The 17,683-nt window shown below is 36.8% G+C and overlaps 1 protein-coding gene across 4 annotated transcripts in view; it reads right to left on the bottom strand.

Annotated features, from left to right (window-relative positions):
• Positions 1-503: 503 nt before the first annotated feature.
• The window catches only part of SREK1 (splicing regulatory glutamic acid and lysine rich protein 1), a 40,088-nt gene continuing 22,908 nt past the window's right edge, over positions 504-17,683 (bottom strand). For 3 of the 4 annotated variants that reach the window (XM_005432682.4, XM_027807910.2, XM_027807913.2), the window contains 6 exons: positions 17,139-17,253; positions 14,386-14,505; positions 11,554-12,087; positions 7,105-7,200; positions 6,483-6,618; positions 504-5,410 (listed from right to left, as the gene is read on the bottom strand). In XM_005432682.4, the coding sequence (XP_005432739.1) occupies positions 5,258-5,410; positions 6,483-6,618; positions 7,105-7,200; positions 11,554-12,087; positions 14,386-14,505; positions 17,139-17,253 (1,154 nt within the window). In that variant the 3' untranslated portion in view covers positions 504-5,257. Of the gene's footprint in view, positions 5,411-6,482; positions 6,619-7,104; positions 7,201-8,574; positions 8,703-11,553; positions 12,088-14,385; positions 14,506-17,138; positions 17,254-17,683 lie in introns of those variants that run through there. The other variant, XR_008730226.1, reaches the window with a different exon arrangement.

The following is a 17,683-nucleotide window of genomic DNA, read 5'->3' as shown; positions in this document are numbered from 1 at the left end:
AGTAGTTCTGAATCTTTGCACTAAGAACAGTTTTATTGAGTAGAGCAACAACTACTTTTAAGAAAGCTACTTGACTGGCAGCCTCATTAATGACATCAAGGACTGAATGAAAGGAAGATTAAATTATTCTTTTCCCATTGCTGGTAAGTCTTTCAGGTCAAAAAAGACAAATGTAACCTTTTCAATGGGAGAACAATAATTTTATTAACAAGATTAGTATGGAGCATACTTTGTACACCAAAAATCCCTAATCTTGTGTCAAAGTTGGCACTGTATTTCCAGAAGAAAATATATAAACAGCTAATTTTTGCTGTCCTTGTTCTCCTGTATAAAGCTTAACACTCCAAGTGTCACTAATTAAAAAAAACCCAAATAATTGAAAAATAAAGTTCACAGATAGCTCCTCAACTGTAGTATTTACTTTAACACTTCAGTTCTGTATTGTTTGAGTTGTATCAGTTGTATCAGTCTCCTCAAATAAGGGGGAAAGGAGCTGCTCCATGTATTGTCAGACAAGTTTATTATGCTGTTTTATATTGAAAAGAATACAGAAGAAATCCCCATATTAATGTGCTCAGATCCAGCAATAGGACTTGCCTACAAATGAAACACTCTTGAATTTGAAATAAACACTGCATGCAAAGACATTTTTTAAAAGTTTTAAATTGAACACAATTGAAAGTGTATTTCTCGTACATAAAAAAATTTCCCTTTTGTACAGTGTTTTTATTATTTTAATTATACTTTTCAACATATAAAAATAAACCTAACATACAGGCTGAAAACTCTTTTTCTGTTTACATATTAGCAAATAAAATTAAGTTTTAGATTCTCTTTAGGTAATAATGGTACCTACAAACTTCAACTGTCCACACTCCAATCTCTGGTGAAAAAAAAACATCTCCCTGAACTAACTGCCTACTGATTTACATTATTTCAGCCATTTACAGATCCCAGCATTTGTGCCACTAAGCCCAATTCTCACTTCTAAAATTATGACAACACCAAAGGCATAACAGACTGCTACAAAACTGAAAGTACCACCAAGTGGCAGGCAGGAAGCATAATACGCTCCAGTTTGCAAGTCCTTGTTCAGAATTCATGTCCTTAAGATTTTTTGTTTTACCATTATAATGCAATTTTCATGCTAACATTTACAAAATTCAAGCTGGTTTTTATCTTTTTTTTTTCCTCAAGTGAATGGCTACCAAAATTGAAATACATGAACTCTAACTTTGTTTCATTACAAACTAAGAAAAAGACAGTGATGCAGAGATGCTTCAGACCTAAAAGTTGAAGATACATACATCATTATGGCATCACTGCTTGCAACGGTCACACACATGAATGAAAAAGGTAAGGCAGCTATAAGGACAGGTATGAAGTATACAGTAACTTGTATCATACAAAGCAGCCTTTACTAAGGAAGAGATAGCTTTTGACCAAAAGAAAATCACAGAAATCCCTAAATCTGCTAACTTACAAAGTATCAGTACGAGCTAAGGGGAACATAGAGAAACTACCATGTAACAAACAGAGTTGCAGTGTTTCAAAGTAATTTCAGGTATTGCCTTAGAGGTAACTGGGCCAGAGAACACTAGCAAGCAATGCAAAGCATGCTAAACTACAGAATTTACCTACTTTCCAGAAGAATAAACACACTCAAGCGGCCACAGCTCATTTCAGAAACCAAGCTGTGCATCGGTTGCTGTTGTTAACCAGCTAATGTAAAGCTAGTTCAGGTGAACCTATCCGAAATCACCATCAAAAAAATGAGCAAGTGACTAACAAGTAAGCAGAAGCCACATCTCACCGATTTCTCAGGTATTCTTCAGATGTTTCTAGTTTCCAACTGAAGTGCTTTTTCCCTCTCTTATTTCTAATTCTGAAATATGAAAACCAGTATTTTTTTACATACCACACTATCACTGTTTGCAAACAAAATTTCACCCCTCACACCTGTGTAAACCTATTGACTTTGATGAACTGATGTCACAATCACCTCTGTTTTAAGCTTGGAATCCTGCTTCATCTGCTAGCAACTGTCTTCTGCTACCTTCTTTCAAAATCCAAAGAAAAATCCTATCTGTTATCCAGAAACAATGTTGTGAAATAACTGGTCACTAATGGAAGCTTGCACATACGTGCTTCACATGGTCTGAGCAAAGTGGCACTATATCATCACTTTTCTTAGCAATTACAAGTCACAACATTTTCAAACAAAAGCTGACTCAAAATTATATTTAAAACAATAGAGCAATCACAAACTACACTGTTCTCAAAACCTCCACTCAGCTGAATCTCATAAAGTGCAAACCCAAATAATCTGATGTGGCAGCTCAGCACGCAAACATGTTAACGATGAAGGCAATAGACATCCGGTGGAAGATGGACACATTTAACAGATGATGTACACAATCCTGTTGGAGGAAGCAGGAACTTCATTACTGTGCTACACCACCAGCTTAAAAATGAGCTACCCTCTGAAGAGACAGGGATTTTACAGAATAGTAGATCCCTAGGAGTGGCTTTTTAGGAAGAGGGGAACTGTAAAACACCTAATATGAATAGACAGAACTTAAGTACCTCCCAGACCTGCAAAAGCAAAACCAGAAAATACAGCATTTCTAAGAAAATAAGACTAAAGGTGGGGAGAAGTGTGTGTTTGACGGGTTTGTTGTTTGGGGTTTTTTTGCCTTCTTAAAAAAGAAACAAAACTTTTTGTAAGGGAACCATTAATTTACACACAACATAACAAGGTGCTGCATATGGATTTACACTTGTGATAAGTTAGCCGGCACGGCTGCCATCCTTACCTAAATCTCCAAAGGCATGTTTCTTAGCTAACTGTACACAACCCTTTACATATTCAGTAACTGACATAATAGAGCCATGCAATTTCAGGAAAACAGAACTCCAGAAATCAAACTAGTTTCAGCTGAAACACGATACACTGCAAGAATTCTAACTCCTCTCAAAGGAGAAACTAAAGTTTTTCAAAGAAATAATACATGTATATTTTCACTGGTATCCACATTTCAAATCAAAGAAGCTGCGTGAATAAGACCAAATCAACTAAAAATATTCCTTTAATAAGTATGTACCAGCAGAAACTTCCCTCTAAAATACTTAATTTTATTAGTGAAATGGTACCAAAGATAACAAGTATACAAACAATCTCTTTGCTCTATGCTACTTACACATCATAAATAAGACAGCTGTTGTTGCGAGACACAATCCTTCACAGTCTTCCTGTAAGCATACAGATTTGTCATTCTTTTATCAGAATAAGCTGTTTACCAGCCCACAGCATGTGGCTTAAACATCACAAAAATGACTGTCTATACTTTACATGGTAAAGCATTTCCTATAGTCTTAAATGTACACAGTGGCAAGAACATTAAATCCTATTGAAAATGAAGAGTAATTAAGCAGCTTCACAATCAAACTGGGTTTCATTACCTTAGGAATTGGGCAAATTTTTCATCCCCTGTAACAGGCTTTTTTTTTTTTTTTTTAAAGAATTAACTATGCAAAGGAAAAGAAAAACAAACTGAAAGCAAATAGCCAAACTGCTATTGTTTGCTTCTTTTTTTTTAACTCAAAGAAATAACTCTTCCCATGAGGTAAGGCAATTAAGTCATTTGATTGTATTAAGTTGTATTAAAAATAATCTACTCAATTTTAGGTATAAGTAAGTGTTAAACGTATGACTCTTAAGAAATATCATGTAACCAACTAAATTCATTCAGAGAACACAAGCCATGTTTTACCTTGACAAAAATATTTGCTTTGTCACTCTCTTCTTACATGCTTTCTCCCCAGAGAATGAAAAAAGAATCTCTACCATATAATTCCTGTGTAAATTAGAACTTTTTACCCCAAATTATTTATCCCCCCTTCTTTGCATACAATTCCTTTTATATCACCCAACAGGTATCAGAGATGATGATGAAGAGGTAACAATTAAGGCCATCCAAATGTAGATTAAATGTCTAAAGGGCTGTCTTTGATGTAGGTGATCAGAAATGCTTTGTATTCAGCTACTACTTTTGTACAGTAGTGGTCCCCAAATTGCATCTTTGCTTTTTCCTATAAATCTTTCCTAAAAATAAAAAGTAAAAATGGAACTTCAGTATTTTAACAAGTGAATCAAACAACTGTTCTGACAAATCACTTGCATTCTTGTCTACAGTATGTTGATGGCAAAATAGCAACAGAGGTCATGTAAGATCTAGCTGAAAATGAGTAATAGCACAGATATTTCTAGAAAATACCACATTTTAAGAAGGCACTAAAGCTTCTGCTTGTGCTCCCATATTCTTTTAAACAAATCAAAAAAACAATTGTTTTCATAACGGCACCTGTACTATTTGCAGCTGAACAGACACACTGCAGTACGGCTTAAAACCAAGATGTAAGTTCTGATAATATCATACAGATATGCTCACTTCTGGAAGGACGAAAGAAAACAACAAAACAAAACAGCCCTAAAATAACCCACTAAGCTAAACTATTATCCAAAACATGGCAATATTCCTTTTATGAACAGAAAAGTAGCATGCATTCTTCAAATACTTGAAAAGAAATATTAATTTTAGGGGTATTAGTAAGGATTTTTTTTAAATAATAAACCCCAAGAATCTCAAGCATTGAGCAAATAAAAAAAACATACTAGCCAGTGGGTATTTAACGCAAGAACCATAAAACTGTGTTTACGTTTAAGAACTTAACTTTCCTTTGAATTGTCATTTACAATGAACAAAAGTGTGTATATTTATGCACCATTTCCAAGCACATCAAACAGTACACATTGAAGATTTTTGTGGATTTTTAACCCACAATGTAAAACAATACAAAATTCATCAACAAGCAGTATTTGAAACAACCTTCAATGCATATCTTCAGCTTTTTTTGGGGTAGTACAGGTTTACATCTTTCAGTTTCTACTTAATTGTAACAGCTTATGGCAGAACTTAACACAAATCATTTTACAAATTAAGTACAGCCATCATGGAAATGCATGGGTTTTCAGAGATGAATAGTTCTGATGGCATCTGCCTTTTCATGGTATAACTACTGGTCCGTGCTCTCTCGCTTTACAGCAAGAAGACAACAAAGCTATCACAAGAATTGGAAGAGCTACTAGTATTATCAACATGTTCAGGTTGATTGCTTTGACATTTTCTTCCTCATTCTGGGAAATAAAAAGCTTTGGATTTCATTCCTTAGTTGAATCAGAGGTCCATTCTTTGCTTTAAACCACTTGCATTTTAATTGAGAGGTTTTCTTCATTTGGTTGACAGTTTCCATTCTGTTGTAGTTTGACTTCATCTGTCCTTTGTGTACCTCTGTTGTCTACTTCCTTGTCAGTTTCTGAATTCTGATCCTCTTTAGTGTGATCTTTGTCCTACCAAAGATAAAATCATTTTACAAAAAAATCATATTCTTAGCATTATAGGGTACGATTATCTTGGTCCATACCACTCTTCCCCAACTCTTCAACTTTACCCCTGTAGAGTCCAATTGTTGGAAGAAGGGTTCGCCGGAGTCAAGAAGACGCTCAATGTGAGTTATGCATCTTGCTCAACTTCATTAGTTTCTAACACTACTTGTATAGAACCCATACACATGCATATTCGTAAAGCAGAAATATAATTGGTTAGCAGTCTCTAAACGCGCACGGTTCTCACACCCCTAATTATCATGACTAAAATAAGCATTCCATCCATGTAGCTAATTGTGTTGCTGTGCTGCAGCCTTGTAGTTTGTTAGTCCCTATTTTCCCATACCGGTCCCTATCTTTCTTGGCCCTGCACCTGCTTTGCCAGCAGCTGTAGCTTGTTACAGCCACGGCCTGTTGGCACAACATAATTACTTGGCCTCAGGATTCAAGAATAGCTCAAGGCTGCCTTTCTTGTTAACTTCAGCGCAGCAACTTCAGTACAATTCTGATTACAGGCCTATTCTAATACCAGGCCTGGATTGTGCAGATCTTCAGAGATTCTAAGGCCATGCTTCTGCAGCCATTCTTCTGCATCCAATAGGCAGACCAGAACTAAAGCAACGAGGGAGAGGCTAAACTGCAGTGAAAGTTCATTTTAAAAATAATCTTTTCAGCTTGACAACTAAGCTGTCCCTGAACTCTGCTCCTTAGTTACACAATTTGCTGCCAGTAAAGTCCTAGCGTATGACACAGAACGGGAAAAAGAAACCAAAACAAAGTGTTTCCATAACCTATTCACACACCTATTTTGTATCCTATAGATACAAGAAAGTTTAAACACAGGGGCTTATCAAACTGGCCCACTAACACCAACTGGAAGTCTCCAACTGATAAAACCCAAATGGTAGTAATTTCATAAGGAAAATGGGAGAAAAAGAAAGGGAAGAGGAAAAAAAAAGAAAATAAGGGAGGTAATTTCAACAATGGCTCGACTAGCACCACTTCACTCTGCATATCACTTGGTCACACTGCTTACCTTCAAAGTACTGGTGCTTTTGTCAGATTTCTCCTTCCCCTCTTTTTCTTTACTACTTTTTTTCTTGGAGGTGGAGCGTTCTCTTTCTCTTCTTTCATTGTTTGTATCTCTGTCTCTTTTTTTTTCTTTCTTGTTTCTGTTTAAGACATTTTTTACTCAAATCAGAATTTGATCCAACAGCAACAACCTTCAAACCATTTAACTCCAAACTCAACTTTCATCTGTGGGTTTTCCAAAAAACCCAAAATATTAACAAAAAACCTGCATAAAGACAATGAGATTTTTGACTGAAGAGAGCTAAAAATGCATGTGTTCAAGTATGCAAGGTATTTGTGAAGAGAAAATCCAAACTAATCTCTATCTGATGAAGGGCTTTTATTGATTTGAAGTGAATTTGCATTGTTAACAGATTCGAAACTCTCCAGCTGAAAGCATACCAAGGCTCATATCCATGAAGGTTTTTGGTTTGGCTTGGTTTGGTTTTGGTTTAAGTTAAAAGTTAATTGTACTAAGCAGCTGAAACCATGTGAGATGATTAGCACAAAGGCAGCAAAACAATGAAGATGCTATTAATGATTCCTCCTTTACTGCTCATTAACTTTTATGTTTACATAAAACTGACCTTCTTGGAGAAGGAGTTCGTGAAGACTTTCTTTTTGTTGTTTTCGATGTTTTAGGAGACTTGGAGGGACTTCTACTCTTCCTTTTACGCCTTTCTCTACAGGACCAAGAAATTCAAGACCATCGAAGGATTAAAACAATAAACTCAGGAACTGGATAAAACCAGAAAGCTCTTAAAATGATCTGACACAACAACTAAGTATCGTTACTATCATTAATTTAACATTACGTATCACCAGCAATATATGAACTGTACAAAGCAGAAAAAAAAAAAATTGTATGTTTCAGTTTTGTGGGGAAGAGGAGGCTGGAAGTGGGTAAAAAAAAAAGGTTGTACCCTTTCAGATTTTAGTGTTTTGTTTATCCTTACATGCTTGTACTTCTAGATGTTGCAACACACTGAAGAGCTCATATTATTTTACAAAACAACTGTTTTACACAGATATGTGGAGTTTGCTGAAGTTACTATTATGGAGTCTGATCCCAAATAGAACAAAACATTAAATAACTGGTTGCAAATGTATGAGGCACATGTTAAAATAAAGCAAAAAATGAGCCAGTAAAGCTTCATTCAACATAAATGTAGAACCTATCTCTGTCAAAGTCAGGTAATTTTCTCCTATCGCCTCTTCACAGAGCAGGAAAAGTGGACAGGAAGAATGGCCAAGGAAAAACAGGGAAGTTAAAAACTAATTCAGAGGGCACTTCAAGACATGGCATAAAAGCTACACTTAGGCATAACAGCTTTTGCAATTCACACCATTAGGTGTGAGTATCTCTATCTTCAATATTTAGAAAGACCAAGAAATCACCTGTTATTAAATAAATTACAAAAGGATATAGTAAGATATGCCTAGTATCACTATCTGGATTGATACTCTGCCCGTGACCTCCTGAAGCTGCATAGGACAAAATTTCTTAACTATTTTGCGGCTAGCTCTTAAGCGTGATTCAATCTTTGGTAAACAAAAATATAAAGTGGCCTCAGAATCACGCAGAAAATAACAGAATCACTGATCAGCTGCACACTAGTTAATATGCATCTCTTTTTTTAACATCTTCAAATTTATCACTACCTTTTTTCCAATGAGGATACTGGAAATTGATATATTATTCTGACAGTGCTCCCACTTGGCCTACAGTGAGCACATCCCTACTTTATTTTGCTTTCTAGCATACGTATCAGTGAGTAACCAAGTGCCTTAGTAATTGTGTTCAAACTAGAAACTGTTTATTCATAAAATCTGATTTTCAGTTTCTGCTTTTTGTCCTTCAAGTTGAAAAGCTACAACTGTGTCTGACAGTTTGTTCCCATCTCCATTACATTAGTCTATATAAAGTTTTTTGTGTACCTGATTTTTAATGCTCTTAAGTAATACTAATACAGCAAAAATTAAGAGGGAAAAAAAGGCTGAATACTTTGATAGTGATCCTGTATTTCTAATTCATACACGGAACTAACACTCCGTACCTATCTCCTCTGCTAGCCTGTAGATGCCCGTTGAAAAAGGAGCCACATCCTCCTCTTCCTCTGGTCTGTGTCTCTTCCTTCAGCTAGGAATCACAATAGCCATCTGATCTCCAGCACTTGCATGCTGTCTGTCAGTAAAGCAAGGTCAGTTGCCACCTAATTCTTAGAAGGTCCTGTATGTCCTATTCCACCTTCATCCCTTCTCCAAAAAGATGACTATTTGTCCAATATTTTACACTCATCAGGAAAAGGATCAGCAGTCCCAACTCAGTGCTGCACTGTAAAACTGGCAGCTGAAATGCCAGTTTGTTGGGTCATCTTCTCTAGAAAGGTCTGTAAGCACTTCAACTTGGCTAAGTCAGCCACCAAAGTAAACAGATACCCCTAACTGCAAGCTAATGGGGACACTGTAGCCCTAACTATTCACAACTGATTTTCAGAAAATAACACCATTACTGAGGTTGAAAGAGCCCTCTGGAGACCTAGTCCAACCTCAGCCTCCCCCACCTTAAAACAGCGCTAACTAGAGCGGATTACTCAGGGCCACATCCAGTCACATTTTTCATGTCTCCACAGATGGAAACTGCACAGTCTCTCAGGGTAAATGGTTCCAGTTTGCCCAGAAAAAACATAATTTAAACATTACAAAAAAGCCTTTATTTCCTGTATGTCACTAGATGCCTACTGCCTCTTAGTCTGTCACTGGCCCACAATGAGAAGTCCAGCTTTGTCTTCTTCACACTTTCCCATCAAGTATTCATACGCATTGATAAGATGCCCCCTCAGCCTTCTCATCTCCAGGCTAAACAGTTGCAGCTCCCTCAGGCTCTCCTTGTATGACAGATGCTCCAAGCCCTTCTGTCAGTTTTGTGGCCCTTCACTGGACTCACTCCAATATGTCTGTGTGTCTCTTGTAAAGGGGAGCCCAGATCTGGGCACAGGATTTCAGATGTTGCCTCACCAGTGACAAGGAGTGGGAAAGAATCACCTTCCTTGGCATGTTCACCAGACTGCCTAATGCAGCTCAACATACTGCTGGCCTCCTTGGCTGCAAGGAGCTCTACGTACTTTTCTGCCAGCCAGCCTTCCCACCAGAGAGTCCCCATGCTGTACTGCTGCAACAGAGTTATTCCTGCCCGTGCATGACTTGGTATTTCTCTTTGTTCAATTCCATGAGATGCCTGTCAGCTCATTTTCCTGTCTGTCAAGGTTTCTCTGAACAGCAGCACAGTCCTCTGGTGTACCAGCCTCTACTGCCAGTTCTGTGTTGTCTGCAAACTTGCCAAAGATGCACTCTGTCCCACTGTCTAGGACACTGAGGAAGATGTTCAATAGTACTGGCCCCAGTATTGATACTTTAAGGATAATGCTATATCTGAAGAAAGGATTGTAAATGCATGCGAAAACCTGCATTTCTCTCATCCTCCATCTTCAAAAGTACACTGTCCTTGTTTAGTAACATCTGTATAAAAAGAATTAACTTCATATCAAAGTAGGGTTTTGTACTGTGAGACCACTAGAAGAGATGCACTAATTTTCACTAGAATCCTTGCCCATGTACACAGCATTTGGGCCTTCCATGGCACTTTCTTATATAGCAAGATCCTTAAAGCAAAGCATAATTGTTGCAAACTAGAGTATGAATTTTTGGTAACATCCAAGTAACCACACTTTTTATTTGAAGAATTGGGTCTTCCACCAAGGTTCTTATATAAGGTACATATTGTCAAAATTTTAAATCTTTTTTCTCCACTTATCTAATTCAACACTCCTGAGGCCTACAGACAAAAAATGTTTTGTTTTCAGAGCTGGCAGAACTACCTCTACTCTGTGTAGGTCTTCAACCCATGAAATAATGTTAAAAATACATTACAACAGGAAGATGCATATGATTAAAGCAGCCGCAGTATTTTGCCCATAAATCACCAAAACAACATGGACATTTCACAAAACACAAACAGAATGTTCAGAAACGATTACATTCCTTTCTGCCTTGTATGAACCATGAACTCCCGAATTTTGAGGACTGTGAGAATTTTTCTTTTTTCCGGTATAATTATTATAGTACATAGAACCTTTCCCAATTCATGAAGCATTTCAGTCTCTCAAGGTAACAGATAAATTTGGTATTTAAATTTGACATGTGGTACTACTGAACTCCTTGTTTCCTGAGGTATTCAGAAAGGACTTTTTCCACCAAAGCTTCTGAACTTAAGCCAGCTGCAACGCTTTCAGAATGAACCTGAGTTTGTCCACTTACAGAGCTTATAATTAGTCTCACAGTCTCCCTTTGCTGAACTGGATTTAACCAGGCTTCCACACAGCGTAGCCTCCCTTGGATGCAAAAGTAACAGCTACATTAACTTGAACATTTTCCTGTTTACTGTCAGCATCATTAAGGAATGTTACTTTTTACTTACACCTGTCCATCTAATCAGCTAAACAAGGTATCCTTGCCTTCCATCTGAGATACATTCACCTTCTGAATGCCTAGCCAGCCAAGTGACATGCTTGCTTCCTGCTGTTCATCCATCCAGCTGAAGAGTGGCAAGTACTATCACCGAACTGTTCATAAGATCTACAAACCAACACTGCATAGTATGTAAGTAAGCAAGGAACTATGTAAAGAGGGACTCAGACTTTCATCTGGACAAAGATATGTGTGATGTTGCTTTATCAGAACTTTTGGATGCAGCCAGTGCAGGGAAACGGCACAAGAACCATCTACTTACTGTCCTCAAGGACTATACTATATGGTTATGTGAAAGGCAAGCACCAGCAGCCTAACAAGAAACCATGATCTATCAGGCATCATACAGAGTTCTTTGTAATAGATTTTACTTTTTAGAAAATCTACAGAAAAAAAACCCAACACATATTTAATTAGTGAGAGACATGGTGATATTGATATATAAAAACTAGGATGGTGCCTCACTTAACTGACAAGTCAAAAAAAGCATGAAAAGATTCTAAACAAACCTGCTGGAGCTACGAGATCTTCTTGAAGAGCTATAGCTTCTTGGGGGTGTCCTGGATCTCTTCTCTTTCTTCTTTTTATCATCTCTCTCTTTTTCTCTCTCCCTCTCCTTATCCCCATCTTTTTCCTTTTCTTTGTCTCTGTCCTTCTCTTTGTCCCCTCCTTTGTCCTTATCTCCCTCCTTGTCCTTTATCTTCTCTCTGTCCTTTTCTCCCTCTTTCTCAATACCTTCTTTTTCCTTGTTCTGGTCTACCTCTTCCCTGTCTTTTTCCTTCTCCTTATCTTTCTCCTTTTCCCTGTCCTTGTCTTTGTCCTTCTCCTTGTCCCTGTCCCTATCCTTGTCTTTGACTCTCTCTCGATCTTTGTTTCTCTCCTTATCTCTCTCCCTGTCTTTCTCCCTGTTTCTCTCTTTCTCTCGCTCTCTGTCCCTGTCTTTGTCTCGATCTCTCTCTTTCTCCTTGTCTCGGTCTCTCTCTTTCTCCTTTTCTTTGGCCTTTTCTTTTTCCTTGACCTTTTCTTTGTCTCTTTTCTTGTCCCTGTGAAAAGCCAAACACAAATCCATCATTTCACCTTTGAACTTTCCAATTAAAATTACAACTAACTCTTTTGCATACATTAATTGCTCAAGATAAAGTATGCATCTGCTGAAAAATTATATTCAAAATTTTAATCTTCCACCCCTGTTCACCCTGAGGGAAAGGTTATATAGCTAGGAAAAATTTGGAAACCAAATCGGAGAAGGGGAGGCTAAAATCTTCAGAGCGATGTTATTACACTTTGAAAGAGTAAGTCTCTTCACCCCACATTTATGTTATTGTACATACATAAATTCTCTATATTTTTTTTCAGGAGTAAGGCAAACTCTGCAATCATAAACCCACTCTTTACTACAGGTGTGTCCACATAAAATGGACTGCAGATTCACCACCCCCACATGAATAATGACAGCCAACTGACAGAAGCCTTTACAATGTTCCCTGACACAGATATCCTGGAACTGCTTGGAAGTCCAACAACAATTAATATACAGAAATAAAAAAACAAGGGTAAAATTTCACTAAACAAATCCCCTCAAAAGACAAATGTAAGTTCAAAACTCAATCAAGACAACACAATCATCTGTAATGTCATTAGGAATTCAAAACTTATTGAAAAATTGTTAATGCAGTATAAACAGAAGCAAGGATAACAAGTCAGCTTCTTTGGGACAGGCAGAATTATACATGTTCATAAAAAGAAGGGTGAGGAAAATTACAACTGATGTTCTAGTTGTTCAAGCCAAACAAAAACTGATTAGCTCACAGCTTTGGCTGGAAGATTACATTTTCATATAGAATTATTTGGAAGTGTGAGATTCCATCTTTTCTTTCGATTGTACAGACACGGGACTCCTAGACCTGCCTTTAAGACATAGGAAAATGAACAACTGTTCAGAGAGAGAAACAGGAGAAAGTACAGGAAAGGAAGTTGATTAGCAGGCCTTTACATGTACAAGAGAACCGAAGCTGCTGTGTCTACTGGTATTGGTACCCATTCCAGGATTTTTAAGGATTCTCAAAGAGACTCCTTCACACATGAAGAGTCCTAAAGCACAGCCCCTCCCTTTCTTCAATGGAAGAAGTGTTTGGCTGTATCCTCTCAACTGCTAATAAATAGTAGGCTGTTGCATGTTCTGTGACTGGACAACTTTAGTTCTCATCAGGTTTTGGCAAATAATTCTTTAGAAGTCTCAAAGAAGGAATATAAAATAAAGATGATGAAACAGCACGCAGTCCCTGCAATAGCAAAGAGTCTCACAATGACCCAAGAAGTGCCTTCCAGTCAATTTATCACAGAGATTTCATTGGACTTGCACTTTCCAGTAAGCAGGTATCTCAAGAAGCCACAGACAACAGCAACCAAGAATCAAAAGGATCCATCAACAAAGCCCAGCTAGCTATGTAGCCTATTCCTGTTTCCACTGAGGTCCACAGATCTCTATAGTTCTCTTTCCCACAAAACTTCCCCTCAAAACCAAGAGGCAACTGCACAACCTAAGTAGGAAGCTCCCCTTAAATGAATCAGAGGACTAAGACATGAAAAAAAGAAAAGTACCAAGACTCCTATTCATGAAGCTACCTTCGTAGGTACTTTTCTTTTGTGAATATTCACTACATCATCCTTCAGAAAATTATGGTATTATCTTGTTGCAAATGCACAGTTCAATAATTAGATGACCAGACTTAAAATTGAGTAGGTAAATATAGATGTATTAAGACCTGAAATGCACATATGCCATGCAACAGACACATGTATTTGTGCCCACAGCACTTATGGCAAATAGGAGCACGGCAAACGTGATAAGACAAGTTCATGCACAAAAACTGTATATGTTTTCAGAAAGCAGGATCAAGTTCAGCTTAAATCCAGCCTCCTCAACAGATATAGACTAATCAAGAATCATCTGCTTTTTTGTGGGTTGCACAAGCTACACAGACTATTCCTGATCTACTGGTTAACACCTGGCAATTAAAATTACCTGTTTTCAGTCAGCTTGCACGTTGGTATAAATGTAGACTAGACTACCAAAATCTACATACTTCAATGTGGTGGTTAACCCCCATAGGCACCGTATAAGCTACCATGAAGAAAATCAACTCTATCCCAGCCAAAACCAGTATATTCAGCATTAAAATTTGCTTTCTATTATTTTGTCCCAAAGACAAAGCCTAGGGACAGGCTAAAGCATTTAGAGATTCCACCCTTTAACATCACCTAAAAAGTTTGTTAAGATTTTTTTCAAAAACTGTGTACTGTGTGCTAAGAATAATTCACTTCTTGGGAACGGAACTTACCGAGAATGAGAGCGACTTCTTGATTTCTGCCTTTCCCTAGATCTAGACCGTTTTTTCAGGGGACTTCTGGATCTGCGTCTATCCTTGTGTCTTGAGAGTGATCTGTTGCCAGATCTACTTCTACATGAACAATACCAGAAGAAAAATACTTTAATATTGGAACTCCATAAAAATCAGGTCAAACAACAAAGGAAAAAACCTGCAATTCTTGTCTCACTACACAAAATTATATCAAGAGTTACACCGCAGTAATACATTGCCTAACCAACGTTTGCAAATATGGATACATTATTTTTCACCAGGTGCACATGCCTTCCTCCTTTGAAACAATGCACCATTTAAGTAATACCCATATTTCATAATAACCTTCACTAACATTCTGGAAAATATCAATTTGTATCATATTAGGATAGCTGTCGTTTGTAAATTACAGCATGTAAATCTACTATAGACAATTTCTAGCAGGTTATAAAATAATCAGTTACATTTTTTTTTCCTTTCCAGGCTCAGTCACTTACTGCAGTCTTGGTCACTGGAGAAAGATGGCTTTAATTGGTGTCTTTTGGCTTTGTTCCCCACCCTTCTAATTTAAATGAACTTTAAACAAACAAACCAAAAGAAACAGAAAATCCCCACCGTTTGTGGTTCAGCATTTAGTTGTTACCTTTTCAGCTGGAAGGATTTGTTAGCATGGATTTCAATCATAAGAATTCCCAAGGAAAGGAATGAGTATTTATTACATGATAAATAAGGAACACAAATAATCTGCAGATACTCTGATAAAAATCCAATTGAAGTCTTCTGATAAAGATATATAGTATAGTCACAAATTGATGAATAAAATAAGACTCCAAAAAATCACTACATTCTTTTTTTCCAAAATATTTCCTATTTTTGGAAGATCATAATCCCTAGTAAAGCAAAAATAAAAAGCTGAATTTGAACATTAAGTTTCAAAAAACCACATCATTGGATACTTTGCCTGAGAGACTAAGGTACCATGAAGTTTAACTTACCAAAGACAGAAAGGCCATTTATATTAGTTAATAAATACTGAAGAATTTATTATTTTCAGTATTATATAATAATATATTATTTAATACTTTAATTAATTATTTTATACTGAGGTATAAAAATACGCAGCTCCACCTGTCTTCTGTAGCTCAAGACACATAGAGTAATATGCACCAAGAGGAGAGGAGGTGCAACCATTTTTTACCTACAGCTTTCCTCTGCTTATCTCTGCAGAAATACAAACTAACTACAGGGCAAATTAATGGTAATTGAATCAAAATAAGACCTTTATCCTAGAGATGAAAAAAATTTAAGTGTTTTATGGAACAGTAAAACAGGGAAGTGGTAACGAGTTTATTCTTAGGGAACTGATTGTTTATTTTTAGGGATGAAGTTGCCTCAACAGATCAAGACTGGCCTTTTTTCAGCATGTTCTCAAAACTGACAGTAGCAGTGGTAAATGATTAAAAAAACCCCAACAACAAAAGATAACCATCAACAGTTGTTTAAAGCACAAGTTTTCCCCAAGTAAAAAAATGCAATTTTATCTTCTAGAAATCAATTTGGTTTGGGTCAATATAAAATAGTACTGAGATTACTATAGTGTTATACAAAACAAAGACTGTTTTTCAGTTATGTCCTGCGTTAGAGAAACAGCAGAGAGGCAAGCAATAAGGAAGTGACCAAATGATTCTTCTTGCATTAGGAAGGCACCTGACATTTTGATGTCATTAGGTAACACGTACTGTGATGTCTCACCATTGCAAAACTCAAAACTGCACTTATATGACATTTGTTTGGTAGCGTTTGGACAGCTTTTCTGTATCTAAAAGAATTCTAGCTGCTTTGTTAAAAGACAATGCATGGAACAATGCAACAGAGCTGTTGCTGCACACTGACAACACCTTTTTAGAGTATAAGCTATTAAAACCACATTTCTGAATTTCTTTTTTTTTTCTTTTTTCTGTGATACTTCATGTTAGCCAAACATCTTTAAATTGATTACATAAATGCTCAGAAGACATTCCTGATATTTAAAGAATATGAACCACTGTAGGAAGTGTTTGTAAGTCTCACATAGCAAGACTGTCTCATTCTTGGGAAAAATCTTAATGGGTATGCTTTAAGGGTGATCTCATAATTTTATTTCCTCCCATATTCCAAAGCTTATTTCAGAACTGAATAAAATCAGCAAAGGAAACAAAATCTGAAGAATGAAAAACTGCCCCTAAAGCCTTTTTATCCTGCTTTTAAAAACTATAGCTTTACATTTACAGTATATTAGAGTACATTACATTTACTTTACAGTAAATAAGTATACTGCGTTTTTTAACTTGATGTTTAGAAGTTCGGGACATCTGGAACTTTCTACTAGCAAAACTAGCCAGTCTGTCTGCTCAGGGTGTTCACCGTGAATTACATGTTCAATCACAAAATGGTATTATGCTAAACAGCACAAAACATACCATGAAACCATAGAAATGGTTATGTTACATGGCACAAAAAGTATATTCTAGTGTGTTTTAACTGAAAATAATTCTGAAAACACTTAGGATTTAGAGGGAAAGAGTATTTGTTCAGAGACAAAGTTCCTGGTTACTCTGATCTGCTCAGTGAGTTAGTAACCTTTCTACTGGGATACTTGTCTTACAACTCAGTAAGAAATTTCAGTAAACACCACCATGCAAAAAACCCCAGTATGGCCTCTTAGATCTCTTAGAACTAAAAACCATACCTACCTGTGTTTTGAGTGTGATCTTTTCCTTCTAGATCGGGATTTTGAACTAGACCTGGATTCTGAACGAGAATGGGAACGAGATCGACCGCCTTTTCTTTCACTGCTCTTTCCAGACTCTGAGAGGAAAAAACGACTTTGCAGTGTAAGCTCAGAACATTTAAAGATCCCAGTTAACAATCTGGCACAAGTGGAATGTACCACACATAGTGCAAGGGGCCTACTCTTTGCACATCTTCCTTCTTTGCAAATATCCTTCAGAAACATCCAAGTAAGTCATTGCATATACTCGTTGAGTGCAGCCATCCTGCAGCAGTACACATAAATCAGATAATTATAAACAGCTAGATCTATCAGGAATGGGATTTATGTTGCTGCCACAATGCACAAGTTCACAACACGTTCTCCTCTTGGTCTATTATTTAATATAACTACTTTTTTTTTTTTTTAAATAGCCTGAGAAAAATATCATAAATTTAGAGGACATCATTTTATAAACAAGCATAAAATGCAAATAATAATTAGTACTTTCTATACTTTCAGATATTT

This window comes from Falco cherrug, chromosome Z (genome assembly GCF_023634085.1).
Source record: "Falco cherrug isolate bFalChe1 chromosome Z, bFalChe1.pri, whole genome shotgun sequence".
NCBI lineage: Eukaryota > Metazoa > Chordata > Aves > Falconiformes > Falconidae > Falco > Falco cherrug.
Note: the sequence above shows the minus strand (reverse complement) of the source record. Positions and strands in the feature narration are given on the sequence as shown.